General features: G+C 43.7%; 1 protein-coding gene across 4 annotated transcripts in view; it reads right to left on the bottom strand.

Moving 5' to 3' along the window:
- RASAL2 (RAS protein activator like 2) overlaps positions 1 to 21,304 on the bottom strand; it is a 272,884-nt gene extending 251,580 nt beyond the window's left edge. For all 4 annotated transcript variants that reach the window (XM_034780315.1, XM_034780316.1, XM_034780317.1 and 1 more), the window contains exon 1: positions 20,895 to 21,304. In XM_034780315.1, the coding sequence (XP_034636206.1) occupies positions 20,895 to 21,054 (160 nt within the window). In that variant the 5' untranslated portion in view covers positions 21,055 to 21,304. The remainder of the gene's footprint in view (positions 1 to 20,894) is intronic.
- Positions 21,305 to 21,597: the final 293 nt, after the last annotated feature.

The raw sequence follows: 21,597 nt of genomic DNA, 5'->3' as shown, positions 1-21,597 counted from the left end.
TCATGACTGTCTTCTTTTTTGGCAAACATATATAATTTTCCCAATATTTGCAATGCAGCTAAGGGAAATATTTAATTCTTTGTACACCAGCCTTCTCAAGAATGCCAACATAATTTAGGGACGTGTCCACTTATTTACAGTGAGGAAGGCTGCAGAGCTGTGGAGACAGTGAGAAATGGAGTAAACACTGATTTTGTTAGGTCCTACATAAATAGCTATATTGTTCCTCAATAATCACGCTCCCCTTCACCAAATACCTAAGAGTTGATAAGATGTTTCAGATGGTTACAATTCTAAGGAAGTTCACGCTTATTCCTGAACTACTTGAAAATGCACCCCCGCCTTCTATCCCATAATACTATCTTTTTACAAGTTGCTGAAAAGCACAAAGATTTTTGGCCTCAGACAAAGGGCTTAAAAGCCTGAAAGCCATCGTATAATGCACACACAATTCACTTTATCCTCCTTTATCCTGACCACTGAGTCAGAGCCTTCTTTCCCCGCTGCAAGGGGGGAGAATGGGAATGGCCACGTTCTCTCCTATTCTACACTCGTTTCTGGCTATAGGCCTATGGTATTAGTGCAACGTGAAAACAATTCTCATAAAGTCGTTTATTGGAGCTGCTAAGTGCAGCTGTTCACCTCCTGCCTCGCCACCCACACTTTACTGTGAGTATTAAGAACAAATCTAAAGGATGAGGCAAAGAAGCCAGGTGGTAAAATCAAATAAATTACTTGGAAAACAGCTGGAAGACAAGAGAGTGGTCACCCCACAAGCTAAGGGGCTGCCCTAGCATGTGCTGGTCTACATTCCAAGTAACTTCAAATACCATCTGCAGAAGCAAACTACATTTTAAAATCACGTGCAAATTAATTTGCCCCATAAACTTATTTTCCTACCTATTTCCAAAGAAACATTTGGTCTCTAAATTTGGAGGAGAACAGTTCAAAATTTAGAGTGGTGGCAGGTGCAGAACTTTTTGGAAGTGTCGCATTATTAAAAAAAATATGTTTTGTTTCATTTGGAACGACTTTCCTAACATAAATAATTATTCATGGGTCTTTAAATCTTTAATTTTGTATCTACACAATTATGAGCCAAGCAGAAGAGAATTAATTGTGGAAATCTCAATAAGTTACTTTTGGCTTAGATTGTATTTGTACTTTTCAAAAAGAAAAATAGACTAAACATGTTTCCCGGGCTTCTGTTGTCAAGGGACAACTGAGCAAAGAGAGCCAGTCAATTCCTCTTTAAATAAATTCTAAACTGACAGCATTAGGGTTTGAAATCAGGTTTGAAAGGAGGAGGGAAAAAAAAAAAGAGAGAGAGATAGATGGAATAGTGCCCACAATGGCTAGTCATAACATTAAGGGGAACATGATTATTCAGAGCTCTGGAATTGCGTGCCAGCTCTTCATTACAGCTTCTGTACAGTTTCCAAGTAAGAAAGGGGGATGGGAGAAAAGGTTTGGGCGGGGGGAGGGAGATATTGTAGAGAAGAATATAAAATATTACTGTTTTCCTCACGATGGGACATGTATAATAATATTAAACGATCAAAATTCACAAAGCTACTACTGAAAGTGCTCATATTCTGTGCCCATTTTAGCAGCAGCCTTTAACTTGGCAATGTCTGCCTTCAACATAAACAGCGTCCCTCCTTCATCCAACACTCTGCTGGCAAGTGTCGGAGAGAAATAGCTGCCCTGTCCAGCAGCCCAGCCGTTACGCAATTTGGAGTCCTAGCGGAAATCAGAGTTCAGGTCTCCTGCTGAATTCTTTGCTGTCAGGCTAGCAGTGCTACTACCATGCTACAGAAGCAGCACATTCCTAGTAGAGAAGGCAGTCACTAGTGATCCCTCTTGACAACTCAGTCAGTAGAGCTGCTAATGGGCTCTGGCAAGGGTGGTGGTGGTGGGTTACATTCACCTCCCTTCTGCCAGCCCAACATGCAGCAAAATAATTCAACCCTTATATTTTGTTAACATGTTCTTCGTCTCTTTAAAACAGATTACAAATTGTATTAGGTTTGGAAAGAGCAGAATACAACCTTGGTTTGGGGGAAGGATTGAAGAGGGGTAGGTGGCTAGAAAGTCTCTTTTGATGACTAAATGAAAAGCCAATGCAAGTCATAGCTTGGAATAAAGTCACCTAACATCAACTAGCCTAAGGACTAAATTTACTAGTGTTGGCAGGGGGAGAAAAATATATCTGCGACCCTGCGTCCTCACCACATCCCCAATTCTGCCCCTTTCCAAGAATGGAGGACAATGGAGGAACAGACGAAGGGGTCCCTTCCCAGCCATCTCCTATAGATGCCCAGCCCTTAGGTCACAGATTTCCCAAGCAGATCTAGTCCCCACATCTGCAAAAGTTCTGGTCCCCTGCAGCTGTGGTCTTGAGGCCCCAGGGTTCCCTGCTAGTCACTTCAAATGCTGTGGGGGTCTGGCTTCCAAAGCAGGTCCCTCAAATGCTCAGCTCCTGGCTAGTCAGAGCCCAGCCTCTGGCATGGCATTTTGCCAGTTCACTGGAGTCCTACCTCCATCCTATCATACTGTTGTATACATTCCTGCTCAGGGGAACAGTCAAACTGGGTGGTGAAGGGGAAGGAGTGGCACCTCATTGTTACAGCCAGGAACTGCAACAAACACACTTCCCTCTATGCACTCAGGCCTTGTTGCTCCCAACACTGCTGAATACCTCTCCCAGTCTAAGTTTTCCACGCATTGAGCAATAGAGTTTTCAAGCCCTCACTATCAATAGATGCAGCAATATGATCCAACATATGCTGAAGTCAATGGGAGCCGGATCAAGACCTATGTCATATTTCATGCACAGCTCTACAACACGTACACTGCTCCAGTCTTAGCCCTCTCCTGAGCACAGATTACCAGTGAATGCTGAATTGTGTTTTTATTTTATGACATGAGATAAATGTCAATCAGGGGCTTAGCTGGTCTACTCTATTGTCTTGCTCTAGTGGCAGAAGCTGGGAATGGGCGACAGAGGATGGATCACTTGATGATAACCTGTTCTGTTCAATCCCTCTAGGCACCTGTCATTGGCCACTGTCAGAAGACAGAATAAGGAGCTAGATGGACCTTTGGTCTGACCCAGTATGAACGTTCTTATTAAAATGTGAAACCAGAATATTATGGAGTTTCCTACAAACACAATGCAGAAGTAAAGAGAAAGAGAAAGCAATGTAAAATAAAGTTTACTTGAAGATGACGACACCATTAGGTACTGTGTTCAACTACATCTATTTGGTGAAATTATAGGAGTGAGCTACTATTTTCCAATTATCCAATACCTTGAGATATTAATTCCTCCATGAGACTTAACTAAAAGCTGCGTAGCTGTTGAACACTGCACAGCTGTACCACTTACACTGATTTCTCTAGTGTCCTAGACAAATAATCACATGCCTGGTGTCCCAGATACAAAGGAAAAGCCCCATAAGCTCACAAGAGATATGGCTCAAAGCCTTGAACTGAATCACCACTGGAAGAAACTACAGAAAAGGGGGGTGGGGAGGAGGAATAAGTACAGCCCAGGGTCAGAGTAATAGCAACCCCAAACAGGAGTGGCCTTAGGAGGACCCTTCTTTAGGCTGTGCAAGTGGCTGCAGTAACAGGCATGTGACACAGCTGGTCTCTGGAGAAAATAAGAAATGAGTCAATTTCCTTAGAGTACAAGGCTAACTGATTCATAATAACAACAAATGACAGCTTTGAAGAAACCCATGCATCCCATTCTCTCCACTTCCCCAAAAATTCACAATGATCAATGATGGAGATCAGGAAGGAAAGAAGTTGCCCTAAGAAAACACCTAATCCTGGGAGTAAGAGATAGGCTACATCAAACTCATGTCCAAGTTTGCATCTACCTAAATTAAAAACATACTGGGTAAAATGGAAATCTACTAGTCAGATAAGATTTCCTTCTATGAAAGGAACATATCCACTTTGAAATAGAGCAGAAACCGATCCTAAAGCAATGAACATCAAGCAGATCATGAAGAAGCCGCATCAATAAACATCTGGAAACAAAAAAGGGATGCTGTGTCAGCTGTGGACTCAAACGGTTATTATAAATAGATGTCAAAAGTACAGTTAGCAACATTTTGATTGGTAGGACATTTCAGGGACAAATATGAGTGTGTAGTAAGTGATGTACTCTACGTTTTCCTTTACAAATTGCTATTGTTCCCAGCTTGGAACACTGCACTTTTTTTAGTGTGTATTCATAACCCATTTGATACTCGTCATTAAAAAATAAAAAGCTACCAACAAAATTTTACTGAATACCAGTCTCTTTAAAAAAAATATATAAGATTCTTCCCAAACTGCACTTAGCAGGCCCCGAAGGGGATAAGATCGATTTATAAATTGATTTTGTGTTTATATAATATTTGGCTGACTAAATATGGCAGCTGAAATATCTAAGGAAATACCTACTGGTGAAGCAGTAGCTAATCAGCTGCAGCCTCTGCTGCAAACTGTTGCCAACCTGAGTATGTAAGAATCCAGTTTCTGTTTTCTACACCCAGAGGATCACTATTAGGTCATTTTCTTACGCTTTTCTAATGGCCAGGACCATGGCAGAGTTCACAGCACTGACCAGTGCATATCAGGAACACATAATTCAATTAAATAATCGTTCAGTGAGGTTAAGTAGCACAGTAGGCTGATTTCACCTTTAGAGAATTGGTTCGTATCCCAATCAAAAGGAAAATGAGTTGGATGGTCTCCTTCTGGTCTCTAGTGGACATTTACACCAACTGACTACAGGTTAGAATTCCTAACAAAGTTCATGCCCCACTTCCTGAGGCCTATCTGTGCTGGAAAAGATGGGGTCTGGGGGACTTCCTTCTTAATTTGAGTGAATAAAAATGAGAAAAGACTAGCACTTTATGGAACTAGGCACAGTACAGAAAAATTCTGTACACCCTTCTTACACACAACTCTACCAGTACACATGATCTTTACTTGCAATGTCATTTACTGCAGTGCAAGACCTCTCCAAGTGGAAAGGCTGTCAACTTTGGAAGACTGAAAAACAACCTTTTGTTGCAGACAAATATTCACTTCGGCAAAGTCACAAAATTCTTCTAATGCCAATTTAAACTGGATTTAAATCCATTATACTCAGAAAGGAAAGGCTATTTTACACTTTAATCCACTGGGTCTTGGCTAATGGAGGAAGGAAGAACTCAATGGAATTCATGGAAATACTACCAAGTAAACAATCAACATCATCCTTCATTGGCATGACGAGATATGCAAGTGCTTCCAACATGCTGCAGTGGGACAGAACCTTCTCATGTCCATATGTCATTACTATCTACTTCTGATAGTAGCTGGGTAGCATAATACTATTCCTGCTTTCTCATTTCCAATTCTCAAAAGAAGCTATGAAGTATCTGTTGATTTGTAAACAAACATTAAAATGGAGACATAGTATGTTGTATTTGTTATTGCTAGATGCATTTCTGTAATGACGTAAATGGTGCTAGAAAAGCCTTAAACAAACAACCAATAAAAAAATGCAGTGATATTCCACTGGGAATCAATACTGTACGTTTGCTGTGCATCTGCTGTATGGAATAAGTTTTTCACAGCCCTTTCAACCAATCTAGGAAACATAACAAATCTGGCTATTTTGAAGCAGTGTCTCAGCTGCAGTGACACTCAGTAAGCCTTCCGTTTCAACTTACTTCATTTTTATTACTCTTGTTCTGTGCTATATTCCTAAACAAGATCAGACAAAATTCCCAACTACTGTGGAAAACTGCTGTCAGTCAAGCCTCCTGGCAAACACCACTGAATCTGAAAGCATTATCCACTGGCAGAGGATCTAAAATGTCTGTAAAAAGATGTCAGGCATGTATGGCAAGTGATTCTGCCAGTATCATCTTTACCTTAGGGTTTTACAATTTCAATCCTTGGTAGACAATATTATCAGAAAATGTATCAAAGAAAAATTGCCCATTTCTTTAGTAATGTATAAAATGCACCAATTAAGTGTCTGACCAGGCATACAAATGTAAGCAAACATTGACCAATGTCAGCTGAACTGAGCTCCTTTATCATCACCTTAAATCAGTCCATTATCACTCTGAGTAGATAAGCTTTACACTGTGTCCTGAAGGTCAACAAACCTGGGCTTTGTTGGCTCAAAAGCGGGGGATGCATTCCCCACTGAGAACATCTCCCTTCCAGGGCTTAAATCTAGGGAGTGTTAAGCCTTGGCTACACTCGGGACTTCACAGTGCTGCAGTGGCAGTGCTCCGAAGCGCGAGTGTAGTCGCGCCGCCAGTGCTGCGAGAGAGCTCTCGCAGCGCTGTATGTACTCCACCTCTCTGAGGGGAGTAGCTTGCAGCGCTGCGAGGGAGCGTGCAGCACTGCAGGCTCTGATTACACTGGCATTTTACAGCGCTGTACTCGCTGTGCTCGGAAGGGGGGGGCGTTTTCACACCCCCGAGCGCAGCAAGGTGCAGCGCTGTACAGCACCAGTGTAGCCAAGGCCTCAGATGCTTTTCAGATGATTGTCAACAGCTGTGACAGTACAAAAGGAAAGAAACAGACTTAAAGGCAGTCCCAAACATGAAACTGTGTCATCTAAAATAGGCAAATAAAGCACTGGATTAGGTCTCAGGAGATCTAAGTTCCATTGGCAAATTTCTTGCGTGTCCTTGGGCAAGTCACTTGATCTATTTGTGCCTTATTTACACTATGTCTACATCTATCCAGCAGGTAAAGAATCCTTCTCTACTTCATAGCAGCATTTTGAAGATAAATCCATTAACATTTTTGAGGTGCTTAAATAGTACAGTGATGAATACCTTAGGCCTGGTCCACACTAAGCCCCCAGTTCGAACTAAGATACGCAACTTCAGCTACTGAAGTCGAAGTATCGTAGTTCGAACTTAAAGATACTTACTGCGGGTCCACACACGGCAGGCAGGCTCCCCCATCGACTTCGCCTACTCCTCTCGCAGAGCAGGATTATCGGCATCGACGGCGAGCACTTCCGGGATCGATTTATCGCATCTAGACAAGACGCGATAAATTGATTCCAGAAGATCGATTGCTGGCCACCGAACCAGCGGGTAAGTATAGCCGTACCCTTAGATAAATTAGACGTTTTTCTACTCTCAGGCACAGCATTATTAATAAAGAGGTCATCAGCTGCAACAATTAAATAATTGCTCAATACCTTGAAGAGACTCTGAATACTAGGCTCAACCCTCTACTTTTATGCTGAAACCTCACTATTATTCAGTGTCCTGAGCAACAAAGCCCGATACCAACTCTGTCCACATATCTATTCAAGTGACACTATCATAGGACCTAATCACATCAGCCACGCCATCAGGGGCTCGTTCACCTGCACATCTACAATGTGATATATGCCATCATGTGCCAGCAATACCCCTCTGCCATGTACATTGGCCAAACCGGACAGTCTCTACACAAAAGAATAAATGGACACAAATCTGACATCAGGAATCGTAACATTCAAAAACCAGTGGGCAAACACTTCAACCTCTCTGGTCACTCAGTAACAGACTTCAATTTTGCAACAGAAAAGCTTCAAAAACAGACTCCAACGAGAAACTGCTGAACTGGAATTAATTTGCAAACTAGATACAGTGAAACCCCACTATAACATGCCCCGCGATAACGTGAATTCGGATATAATGCGATCATAAGGTGGCTTTGGCCGCCCCAAGCCAAAAAAAAAAAAAATGATGTGCCTTCCCCACTGACTCTTCCCCCCTGCCCCTGCTTCCCCTTTTGGCGAAAAGAGCCGTTCTCCTCCCCAGCTGCTCCTCGCTCTTCCTCTGCCCCTTGCACGTCTCCCCTGCTCTCCCCAAGTGTTTCCCTCTCTCGCTGCATGGTTGAGAGCCCCCGCTGCTGGAGCAAGCTGACTAGCAGGGATGCTACAGAAACAGTGGCACGAACTCTGCTCTGAATATCAGCAACTCCTCAGCATCAAACACTGCAATCGGCTCTCCAGGTGGAGGGGAGTCGGCTGAGCGCCTTTGTACAGATCTCTAGAGAGCAGATTCAGCCCCATCTGCCAGGTCCCAAAACTCCGGTTTCCAAAGTCCAAACCCAGCCATTCTCAGGCTGGTTCTGGCTCATTTAATAGGTTGATTAGATTGTGCTGTCACTAATTATTGCTACACACTTTCAGTTACTGTTATGGGCAGTTCGCCAAGGCAAATAGTTTTCTGCCCAAGAGAAATTGACCAGCTTGAAACTGACTGGCTTGAAATGGTACATTTTCGTAACCCCGCTATAATGCAACCCCGCATTTACCACGATCACATTTTTGGACCCCAATCATCACATTATTGCAGGGTTTCACTGTACCATTAACTTGGGCTTGAATAGAGACTGGGAATGGCTGGGTTATTACACAAATTGAATTTATTTCCCCATGTTAAGTATCCTCACACCTTTTGTCAATTGTCTGAAATGGGCCATCTTAATTATCACTACAAACGTTTTTTCTCCTCCTGCTGATAATAGCTCATCTTAATTAATTAGCCTCTTCGAGTTGGTATGGCAACATCCACCTTTTCATGTTCTCTGTATGTGTATATATATCCTCTTACTATATGTTCCATTCTTTGCATCTGATGAAGTGGGCTGTAGCTTATGTTCAAGTAAATTTGTTAGTCTCTAAGGTCTTGGCTACACTTGCGAGTTACAGCGCTGTAAAGGCTCCCCCAGCGCTGTAACTCACTCCCCGTCCACACTGGCAAGACATTTGCAGCGCTGTATCTCCGTGGTTGCAGCGCTGCATGTACTCCACCTCTCCGAGAGGAATAGCAAGTATTGCGCTGCCGCTGCAGCGCTGCGGCGCCAGTGTGGCCGCCCAATGCACTGTGAATGGCCTCCAGAATTATTCGGCAGTATCCCACAATGCCTGTTCTAGCCACTCCGGTCATCAGTTCAAACTCTACTGCCCTGGCCTCAGGTAACCAACCATGTGACTGACCCTTTACATTCCCCGGGAGTTTTAAAAATCCCCTTCCTGTTTGCTCAGCCCGGCGTGGCGTGGAATGCTATCAGCGAATCTTTCCAGGTGACCATGCCTCCACGCGCCAAGCGAGCCCCAGCATGGAGCAATGGCGAGTTGCTGGACCTCATCAGTGTTTGGGGGGAGGAAGCTGTACAGTCCCAGCTGCGCTCCAGCCGTAGGAATTACGATACCTTCGGGAAGGTATCAAAGGACATGATGGAACGGGGCCATGACGGGGACGCCCTGCAGTGCAGAATTAAAGTGAAGGAGCTGCGGCGTGCCTACCGCAAAGCCCGCGACGCAAACGGCTGCTCGGGTGCTCCCCCTGCAACCTGCCGATTCTACAAAGAGCTGGATGTGATACTTGGGGTTAACCCCACCTCCACTCCGAGCACCACCATGGACATTTCAGAGCCGGTGGGGGAGGAGGAAAACGGGAGTGATGGTGGTAGGCCGGATGGAGACACCCCGGAATCCCTGGAGCCATGCAGCCAGGAGCTCTTCTCGAGCCAGGAGGAAAGTAGCCAGTCGCAGCAACCGGTACATTTTGCCTATACAGCTGCATCAACCTTGAGACCTCAGCCATCCCTCTTATCGCCTGCTCAGAGACTGCAAAGACTCAGGAAGAGACCGCGAAAAAGCAAAGAAGACATGCTGCAAGAAGTGATGCGGCAATCTATTAAAGAGAATGAGAAAGCACAGAACTGGAGGGAGAGAGAAAGCAGGATCCGCCAGGAAAACGCAGTGCACCAGCGGCAAAGCACCGCGCACCGGCAGCAAAGCACTGATAGACTCATAAGCATCCTGGAGTGCCAAGCAGATGCTATCCAGGAGCTGGTAGTCATGCAGAAAGAGGAACAGTACCGCAAACACAAACGCCACCCCCCCTACAGCCCTTGTCCCAAAACTTTCCGTTGTGCCCCACGGTCACCTCCAACCCACTTTCCCCAACTTCCGTGTTCTTCACACCACCCGCTGCCTCCAACACCAGTATCTTCACCACCCAGCCCTGAAAACCACGACCCTTACCCTCTGCACTCAACCCCCATCACCATGCAGTATAGCTATCCTGAAGTGCAGCACTCACTGCGTAGCACACCAGACAGGACATACGTGAATCTGTGATTGTACCGTCCCCCACTCCACGCCCTTGTTTCTTTTCAATAAATGGATTCTTTGGCTTTGAAAACATTCTTTATTACTGCATAAAGTAAAAGACTCCTTAGCCCAGGAAATAAACAGGCACTGCAAGCCTGCTTGTCTGCTTAGCAGACACTGATTCCTAAAGATTGGAACTACTGCATTTCACTCCCGTGCAGGGCACCAGATATCACTGCTGGTTTTCAGCCTCAAATTGCTCCCTCAAGGCATCCCTAATCCTTGCAGCCCCGCGCAGGGCCCCTGTAACAGCCCTGCTCTCTGGCTGTGCAAATTCAGCCTCCAGGTGTTGAACCTCAGAGGTCCATGCCTGAGTGAAGCTTTCACCCTTCCCTTCACAAATATTATGGAGGGCACAGCACGCGGATATAACCGCAGGGATGCTGTTTTTGGCCAAGTCCAGCTTCCCATATAGAGATCGCCAGCGGGCCTTTAAACAGCCAAAGGCACACTCCACAGTCATTCGGCACCGGCTCAGCCTGTAGTTGAAACGTTCCTTGCTGCTGTCAAGGCTCCCTGTGTAGGGTTTCATGAGCCACGGCATTAACAGGTAAGCGGGAGCTCCAAGGATCACAATGGGCATTTCAACTTCCCCTACTGTGATCTTCCACTCTGGGAAAAAAGTCCCGGCATGCATCTTCCTGAACAGCCAAGTGTTCCGAAAGATGCATGCGTCATGCACCTTTCCGGGCCAGCCTGCGTTAATGTCAATGAAATGCCCACGGTGATCCACAAGCGCCTGGAGAACCATAGAGAAATACCCCTTCCAATTAATGTACTCGGATCCTAGGTGGGGTGGTGCCAGAATAGGAATGTGCGTCCCATCTATCACCCCTCCACAGTTAGGGAACCCCATTTGTGCAAAGCCAACCACTATTTCCTGCACGTTACCCAGAGTCATGGTTCTTCTGAGTAGGATGCGATTAATGGCCTTGCAAACTTGCATCAACACGATTCCAACGGTTGACTTTCCCACTCCAAACTAGTTTGCGACCGACCGGTACCTGTCTGGAGTTGCCAGCTTCCAGATTGCAATAGCCACCCACTTCTCCACTGGCAGGGCAGCTCTCAATCTCGTGTCCTTGCGCCACAGGGTGGGAGCGAGCTCCTCAGACAGTCCCATGAAAGTGGCTTTTCTCATCCGAAAGTTCTGCAGCCACTGCTCATCATCCCAGACTTCCATGACGATGTGATCCCACCACTCGGTGCTTGTTTCCCGAGCCCAAAAGTGGCATTCCACGGTGCTGAGCATGTCCGTGAATGCCACAAGCAATTTCGTGTCGTACACATTATGCGGCTCGATAGCATCGTCGGACTCCTCACCCTCACTTTGGATCTTAAGGAATAGTTCGACAGCCAAACGTGACGTGCTGGCGAGACTCGTCAGCATACGCCTCAGCAGTTCGGACTCCATTTCCCGCAGACAGATAGCGCTGCACAGAAACCGTTGAAAGATGGCACCAAAGATGGACGGAAACAAAGGGATGCGAAGCATCATATTACGGGGCATTGGGACAGGACCCAGAATGCCCCGCACCCATGTCCCCTTCCCACAACCCATGGCACCAGAATGGGAAGAGGTGCTCTGTGGGATAGCTGCCCATAATGCACCGCTCCCAATAGCACTGCAATTGCCGCAAATGTGGCCATGACAGCGCGCTGGGCAGCTGTCAGTGTGGACAGATTGCAGCGCTTTTCCTTCTCAGCTGTACAAAGTCAGGTTTAACTCTCAGTGCTGTACATTTGCAAGTGTAGCCAAGGCTTAAGGTGCCACAAGTACTCCTGTTCTTATTGCAGTTCAACAGTTCCCCATCTATACGGGGTTAAAGGGCTAGTGCCCTAGTCTACTGTGCTAACATCACAAGATAAATAGGTGTGAAAACTAAAACCACTTAACCATCAATGGATGTGAGTAGCCAAAAGGCAAATACATTAAATTCTCAACTACCTATGCTATACAGAAATAGCAATTATCAAGAAAGACCCAATCACACTCAGTTCCACCCACATTTCCTCTAAGTACCAGTAACAAAAGTATACACACGATATATCCTCTTTAAGAGGAAATAGACAGTTAATTAGTTACACTTCACTCACAGTTACATGGAGACTTCCTCTTTTAGGAGACAAACTCCAAGAAAGGAAATGAAAAATAAGTTTCCATGATTTCAAGCTTGTTTCAACCCAACTCACCTCAAAGTTCATATAGAATGCACCACACTGTTGTCCATACAGTAGCACTGACCCTTTTACACCACAGGGAAAAGTTAGTGTAGGGGAAACACCATTTAGTGCAGTGACTGGAGAACTACCATCTAGCAACAGCTCTGAGCCTTTCAGAGCGCTAAAAGCCTTACTGCCTTAATGAATGCCTCTTTTCTTCCCCCTTCCACTGGATTCCACGACATGAAAAAAATCTCAGAACAACTGGCAAGATCACAGATGACAAAATGTCCAAAGATGGGGCAACATTCCTGCCAGTCCCAGAAGATCATACCTATTAGCTATGAAAATGACTCAAAACCATTACTGAAAGCCAGCTCCTGAAAAAGAAAAGCCACCACATCTTGGATAAAGCTATCAAAGTTACAGGAAAGACAACAACCTGGCAATACTATACTGCCAAATTCCCAGCCTTTATATTTTAATCACTGAGATTTTGTTAAGGTGAGAAATCAAGAAAGAAAACAATGGACTTTGACCAAGCATTACCAACTGTTTGGGTGTGATAAAAAAAATGCTAGTTTCCAAAGAAACTACCTAGAAGAATTGTAATCCTCAATTCCTCACATCCATTGTGAAATCACATCTCATTCCTTTACAAGATCTAATAAAATAAAATAAAAACACCAAACAAAAATAAACTGTTCCTCTCCACCTCTACCGTCAAAACCCTTGGCTGTGCCATGGTCTTCTTCCCCCTAGCCTACTGCAACCTCCCTAACACTTATCTTGAACCGCTACAGTCTACCCAAAATAATGTCCCAAATTTGTCTTCCTCTCCCACCAGTCTTTTCACTGCCAGTATACCTCCTTCACAAAAAAATCAAAAACCTTTTCATCCTCTCATTCAGTGTTCTGCACATCAACATCTTTTCTCCCATCTCTCTCCACAACTCCCTTTTCCAAAAAGTGACACCGTTATCTTCCCCCTATACTGGCCCTTCTCCCCGAATAACTTCCTAGAACTCCCAGGCCATACAGCCTCCATCAAGTTCTGCTTTTTATCTCTTCACAGCACAAATTTTCACTCCCATCTCTGTTTTTAAAAACTTATTTTTATGCAAATTTTAAAATAGAATATTACATATACAATAAAAACAAGAAAACTTCATAATATTGTACTGTGTAATACTCTCTCTAGTTCCAACCCCATTGTCTGTTGTCATCTGTGTCATCAATCTAGATTATAAACTCCCTCAGGGCAAGGACTGTATTTTTTTGTCCATAAAGCACCATGCATATCTATGTTGTAGTGCTGGATAGATATCTATTTTTACTTATCAGCTTAAACAGAGAAAGTATTATGTATTTTCTATCAAGCCATTAATGTATGCATCATGCTATAGTGAAAGAAGAGGTGCTTGTAAGTTTTAATCAAGCCAAAAACTAGTCAAGGTGCACAGGTATTCTATATGCATCCGAAGAAGTGGGCTGTAGTCCACGAAAGCTTATGCTCTAATAAATTTGTTAGTCTCTAAGGTGCCACAAGTACTCCTGTTCTTCTTTTTGCAGGTATTCTCATGCAAATCTGTATCAGACATACTGCACATCTGCTTTTTTCCCAAAGTTTGCAGGATGAATGTGTTAACTAAGTGCTGGCCAGTGCTTAAAGAATAGAGACTAGTTTTTAATGGGGCATTCACAGCTGTAAAAGTTTCCTTCAGAAGATAAAAAAAATCTAAACTCGTTAATTTTATTTCAATTTACTGGAGCACAAAGGCTCCCTTCACTTCCCAATGCTTACTAGATATTATTGATTATATTACTACTTCAACTCAGAAGAATACAAACTTGCTTTTTTAACTAAAAAATAAAATTAAAATAAATAAAAAATAAAAAAGTAATCCAGATTCTAAAAGAACATCTCTTAAGCAGTGTCCTGACCTCTTAAAAAAAAAAAAAAAAAAAAAAAAAAGGACAACATTACTTTTAATGAATGAAGAGATTTTATTTTCCCCATGTTCAAAGGCCACATACTGAACATCAACAATGGAAAAACTGAACACAAAGTGCTGTCAAAAAAATGGAGCAAAATATTTTCCTCTTTCTCCATTCAGCTGTAGTCATCTTAGGTGTTTACTGTGCTTACAAGTGATAGAAAACCTAAACCATAGGCTTATCTACACAATGCTCTAGTTTAGTCCATACTAGAGGGGTGTAAATCTGAATCTGCCCTAACTGACCCACGTGGACCCTGCTGGGGCACAGTACATTCCCTAGTGGACATTAACATGATCTGTGGGACTAAATCACTGTGGAGGCAAGCCTGTTGTGATTTTCATGTTTGCTATGTCCTTTTTAAAAAAAAAAATATATACACATATACATATATACACACACACACACACAAAAGGAATAAAACCGAAATCTCAGCTACTTTTTATTGGCTCTATAAATATATCAGTTGAAAGGAACCCATGATCTCAGAGTAAGTCACAGTTATGTTCCTCTTATCATCTCTATTTTTTTCTATTGTTTAAAAATAGGAAACAGCAGCACACGAAAATTTTCAGACAAAGATAAATAGTCTGGCTGAAATACAAGAGTCGGGGAGCTGAAGTTTTAGAGAAAGTCATCCTAAAACTACCTCAAAATACCTAGATATTGTTGTGGCCTCCAAAGATTAAGAGTAATTTTAATATATTAAATGATATGTAATACCTAGGGAAAAACACAACAAGACAAGACTCCAAGTTCAGACTAAACTCTGAATCACATCATGTACGGATTAACCTTAATGTGACTAACATTTTCTGTGATTCATCTTCTTAAACATAATAATGTTAATTACTCCTATACCTAGCTTTATTGCAGAAAGAAATAGCAAGAAAGACTAGGCCAGATCTAGTCCTGAGACACAGCAGCTTGTTAATACCCAGGAAAGATTGTCAATACTCCAGGAAAAGAACAGGGCTCCCAGTGATGGAAAGTCTATCTAGAATGGGTGTTTCAATAGCACAAAGTGTCCTCATCTCCCACTCCCCTGAGGGCACTTGCAGCCGGCCAGCAGAGGCAGAACTGTCCATCAAGTGGGTATAGACAAATAAATCAGGGAACACACTGGGGAATTCTCTGAATCAATCGAACATCAGGTTTGTGACTGCAAGGAGAGGGCAACAATAAATCCTCTCTCTGGGTACAGCTGTCCATTTACAATTTGTATCAAGCTCGTTTATTTAAAACGTTGGCTTAATTTAACCTCTCTTCTTTAGACTGCCATAAGGGACCTAATGTGACCATTTTTGCCTGTAATAAATTTAGCTCCTACTTCCTTTGCCATTTGAGTCTCTTAAATTAGTTTTAACTAATATCTTGTGGTAGCTCCTAAAGCCCACAACCAGGTTGGACCCCTATGTTAGGCATTGTACAAACACATAATAAATGACAGTCCCAGAGAGGCATTATCTTCCCAACCCATTTGTACCTTGTACCAAAATTCTAGTTTTCTCCTTCATTTTGAATTAAACTCAGTGCATCAGAAGAGGAATTTTTCCATAGATTTTAGGGTTATTCTTCCTTTTACATTTTAAAAACAAGTAATGGATTTTTCAGCCATCAATATGCACAGAGGAATGAGGAACCCTTCAATCTGTGTAGAGAATACTCCCTTCCCCACCTAGCAATCTCTTCTTCCACCATGTACAAAGGACATGTACACAATTCACAGGATTGGAGGAAAAGGTGATGAAAGTGTCCTAGACTACTTTGTATTAGCTCTTATATTATTGCTAGCAAAAATATAGCTGCACCACTGTTCAAAAACAGAAAAGATGTTTCTTAAATGTAGATAAGATCGAAGAAGGGAGCAATCAGCATGTAAAGATGAATATACAAGAATTAGCAGACACCTGCATGCCTTATTTTCTACACAAAATACTTAGATAATTCCAGTTTCATACTTATTTAATACCCTTGCTCTTCAAAATTAAGTTTAAAATTATTAACTTAAAAACAAGTTTGACAATCATTATTGTTAAGTTTTCCACCTGATGAGACAGAAGATAAATCTGGCAAGCTCTGATTCTTCCCCTACCACACAGGACATTTCACACAAATGCTGCAATTCTAGCTGTATAACTCATTGTTACACAGTCTGGACATTCAACCAGCCATACTGTTCAATATAATTGTTCATTTTTACTGTTGGTATTGAGGGTGCAGAGAATTCAGCCTTAGTTTGTTTTTGTTTATTTTTAATTAGAAGGGGGCTGATTTGAAACATCTGTAGGTGCTTTAGAATATCTTGTAAAGGGACATTTTTGTGTGGGTATATAAGGGAAATATTATGGCTCTTAGTTAAGACAAGACAGATTCTTCCCTCTTACCCAAACTGCTCACGTGCTATGACTCTAACGCAAGACATCAACTAGTACACATTAGTTGCGTCTCAAAACTGGTTCTTGGAAACAGCATCCCACAATATTCACATGACTTGTGTATCATGAACAATTAAAACTAGCACACTGACAAATAGCATATTTGCTGTTACTGTCCATTATTCAGAAACCAGGCTTAGAGAAATAAGATTTTGGAATTGACATTGTCCTTGAGTAAGGGCATTATATGGTCATAGATTTAGGAGGTCATCAACTATTCATTTAAGCATAAACTGTCAAACCTGCAAAAAACAGTGGAAAAAAGAAGCTAAAGATTAGCTATTGAAGTTAACTCAGGAAATATAGAAATAACTAGACTATGATTTAGATATATCACAGCGAGCACAGACAAGACCTCAGTGTCACTCTGAAATCACATCCCAGACATTGTCCTACTGCATTCACATCATTGTCATACCACTTGCATACCACAGAGACCAATAATTATTGGATATTACGACTGAATCCTCTTCTCTGTGCTTACAGATGAAATTTTACCGGCTCCACAATTGGACTTTTTCCTCTAACAATCATGAATAAGCTCCATGGATAGATGCAAACTGAACAGTATGCAGTTACAGAACAGAGATGCATAAAAATAATCAGATTTCAGTAAGAGGGCGCAGAACTCATTTGCTTTAAATAATTATTTCCACTGTTTGAATCACTTCTCAGATAATTAACTTTCATTTTGAACAATCCAAAAGATACTTTGTTGTCTGTGTTCATAAAAAGCATTCAGAAAAGAAAGTAAATAGCTATTATATAACTCCTCTTCTTGCCATGACAGAAAACTGTACTTAATGTTTCACATTAGATATGCTTCCCACGCATTTATAGTGAAATAGTTAGTATTAATTTATTAGACAACAGACTGTAAGGCTGGGCTTTCTGCTCCCCTTTCCCTTAGCTATGCTGCTGTGGTTCTTCAACCAACTGTGCAAGTCTTTAATGCTATAAATAACTAAAATATGTTATACATTTGTCACTTGTAGATTTGAAATCCATATTTAGTTGTGTACAAACATGGCATTGTTTCAATTTGACTTACTGCCCACAAACTTAGTCAGATCAATCTGTGAAAGGATCACAAGCAATAGTAAGCAGGATGAAATATTTGTTTACTATCAAAACAAAATGCAATTCTGCAGGGAGGAAGAGAAGACATTACCACCACCAGATCTCTTCATCTGAAGATAAGAACTAGTAATTACTTTGTTTTGATAACTAAAAAACCTGCAGCCCTTGGCTTACAAAATTCACTTTTATTGAACAATCATGTTTGAATACATCTCTAACTTCTACAGCCTTTGAGCTAGTTGTACTGGTACACAGGCAAATCAGACTATTTCTGCCTGCATGCGAGTGTCAGACGACACAAAACAGGATGTACAATGTGACTTTATCAACAACTAATGTTTTACACCATGGCTAATTTTGAAATTGCATTACTGCTTCCACTAATACCCAAGGTTATATCCTGCAACAATCAGATTGTCTGGTGCCAGACATTCTCCCCACAAGTACATTCTCATTTTGCTCCACGACTTGACCTTAGGAAAAATTCTAAACAAGTATACAGCTCAGTGCTAAACTGCTCTCTTCTGTACTCTGTTCACACTATCCTTCTGAAGAAAAAAAAAAACTCCACTATGTTCTGCAATCACTTACACACTAAGCTGATACTACTAAAAGGAAAGAGGGAGAGGAAAGTGTTATCGGTGTAACTATGTTGTTAAGCACCACTTTGCGTAGTACTATACAAGACACAAGACAACAATCATCTAATCTCCCAGCACTGTCTAGTAACAGTTTCAATATGAAGGATGAAGATCTTTTGGATATGATGCATCTTCCATAGGAATGATGGCCTGATTTCCCCATTGATACCTGACAAAAACCAACTTTGGTGGTACCCGCTAAAACTAAGAGCAGTCAATTGTTTCTCAGCCACTAGTTGTTCTCAGACATCCTGGAGATAAAATGTTTATGCTTCAGGAGTGATGCTACACAGAGAATGACACTGGCATCAAAGACCACTTGTTCCTAAACATGTAGACTAGGACCAAGTTCTGGAGTTTGGTCAGGGGGATTCGTTCTTTCAGGGGGATAAAATTAGTGTCCTCTAGAGTGAAACCATGAGGACATGACAGGTTTGGATTTAATCAAGAATCTGTGAAGTCCTTTGAAGTACTTTGAGTTGTGTTAGGTAGAGGTAATATAGCAACTGTGTACTCAAATATTGCAACCATTAGGAGCACAAGACATGTTTGGACTATCAAGTATTTCTCTGGAGGGAAAGCAAGATCCTGGCTGGAGAGTAATCTTCGCTTAGAGGCAAGTAACAGGAGTAACTACTGTGAGATGCTTTGAGCAAACAGAAGAGAAGGCAGAACTACAGAAAGACAAATAAAACACTAATCCACTATTTAGACACTGGTCAAGAGCCTCAAGTTTCATGATGTTTCAACTTAGAGCATATACTGCTGCTAAAAACAAAATCAGAGCCTGGGAATAGGCTGGGCATACAAGTCAGGTTTATTTTAGGAGGTTACATACCAGGGAGGGTTTGAGAAAGAATAGGAAATAACACTGGGTCTTGTACAGCAGCCAGATTGCTAAAGATTTTAATATCCTTTTCCAGACTCTCATCAACCTTTACTATAAATAATAGAGATGCCAGTTTAATATACAGCAGTAACTATGGAGCCACGGGACCAACCATATCAGTATCTTCCAGGCCTTTAGTAATTCATTAATAGTAATCAGAAACCCTGCTGGCAAGGGGTGAAAATGAAGCACAGTGCACATTTGTGTTCTGTACTTGACTACTAGCAACACAAAAGGTTTAAATGTAGATTGTTCCATGATAACATCTTTGTATTTGTTGGATCCTAGGGTACTTTAAATTGAACATCCTGTATTTGACTTGTATAGTCTCAGTACAAAGGGTTTCAACCTGCACTGCTAAGCATAAACATCTTGACATTTTAGCATTTGTTGGGGGGAGGGGGGGGAGAGAATCGTAGGGTATTTTAACTAGTGCTTCCTGCCAGCAAATTTGTAAAACGGCTGGTTTTAAAAGCCTATGTTTTTTCCTCAGAGGGAATTATAAATTGGTGCTAATCAGAACTCTTTACATAGGGACATTCAACAGTTGCAATCACCAGAAAGGAAGGATGAATGCAGACACTAAAAATTTTCATCTGTTCATCACTTTTCAACCTGCTGCCGAATCTCTGATGGAATCCCATGCCAGCCACTTGACAAAGGGGACTGTAAACAATAGCACATTCTGAAACCTAATCTGTAGGGCTGTTTCTGACAACAGCGTTCACAGCTGAACAGAGCTGTTCTTTTAAGGAGTGGGGTGGGAGATGGGGAGAGAGCAGAGGCTGTGCCAGGAGTTTGGCTTTACCTACATAGGCACGCTCTCTCTCTCTCTCAGAAGTTACTCTGTTTTCATTATTCACTTGCAAAGAGTTGATTGCAGAGACAGCTCCGAGCAGCTTTTCAACCCTGAGACACTGGGTCTCAGACATCGTTATATTCCTTTGCTTTGTTGTCAGCCACAGCTTCACAGTAACAGGCAAGCAAAGCACTTGTATAAACGTGATTTGCAGCACCTAAAAATTGGAGCGCAACACCACTTCTCCCCAGTGTCTGAGGGGAGACACCCCCCCCAACTTCCAAAATTCTGGGGCATGCCACTTAAGAACTGAGGCAACGACTCTGATTTCCAGCCTCTTCGCTCCCCTTCGCTCCGCGTGCGTCCAGAGCACATGAAGTTGAACCAAAGGCTTGCGCTGGGTCACAGCTCTCCAGGGCAACAGCGTGCCCAAGGGGAGAGGGGGCGGGCAATTACCCGGTGAACACGGGGGGAGCGGCGGCGCTAGGCACAGCGAGGGCGGGGGGTTACCCGGTGAACACGGGGGGGGAACGGGGGCTCTAAGCACAGCGGAGGCGGGGGTTGCCCGGTGAACACGGGGGGCGGCGGCGCTAGGAACAGCGGTGGCGGGGGGTTGCTCGGTACCCCCGGGGGCCGGCGGCGCTAGGCACAGTGGGGGGTTGCCTGGTGAACACGGGGAGCTCCTCACCATAGACCCGGGCCCAGCCTTGCTGCTGGCACACCGACTCCAGCAGGATCCGGTCCATCACGCCCGCAGCGGCTCCGTCCAGCTCCTCCGGCTCCTGCCCCGCGAAGGGCTCCTGCCCCCAGGGCGCGGGCTCGCCAGGGGCGCCCGGAGGCGGCTCCATGCTGCTGGGGGCGGGCCCCTCGCTCGCTCCGGCCCGGACCCGGCCGCTGTCCACTTGCTCCCGGTCACTGCACGTCTCGGCCCGGGTCCATTCCTCCGGCCCCGCTCGCTCCCGGCCAGGCCCGGCCCCGCGTCTCCTCTCCGGCCGTGGTTCGCAAAGGGGCTGCCGCTGGCTCGCGCTCACTCTCCGGCTGCGGCCGCTCGGCTTCTCCCAGGGACCCGGCGGCGGCGGGCGGCATCCCAGGGAGATAGGCAGGAGCAGCGGAGAGCCGAGCGCCCGGCCGCATGGACAAGCGGTGGCGGCCGGAGCAAAGCCTCCGCTAGCCCAAAGCAATCGCCCGCCGAGCCATCCACATGCATCCAGGCTGCTGCTGCCCTGAGAAGGGGAAAGGTGGGGGGACGGGACACACCAGCTGCAGGGGTCCTGGGGTTACACCACAGGTAGCAGCTCAGCGCCCGCTTGTAAGAGTCAGGTAATCCCAAACCAACGCCCCCCTCCCCATCCGCAATATGGGGAGGTCCCGTCCAAATCCCCCCTTTGCAT

This window comes from Trachemys scripta, chromosome 8 (assembly GCF_013100865.1).
Source record: "Trachemys scripta elegans isolate TJP31775 chromosome 8, CAS_Tse_1.0, whole genome shotgun sequence".
Classification (NCBI taxonomy): Eukaryota; Metazoa; Chordata; order Testudines; family Emydidae; genus Trachemys; species Trachemys scripta.
The sequence above is the reverse complement of the archived record's forward strand: the minus strand, read 5'-3'. Positions and strand labels throughout refer to the sequence as shown.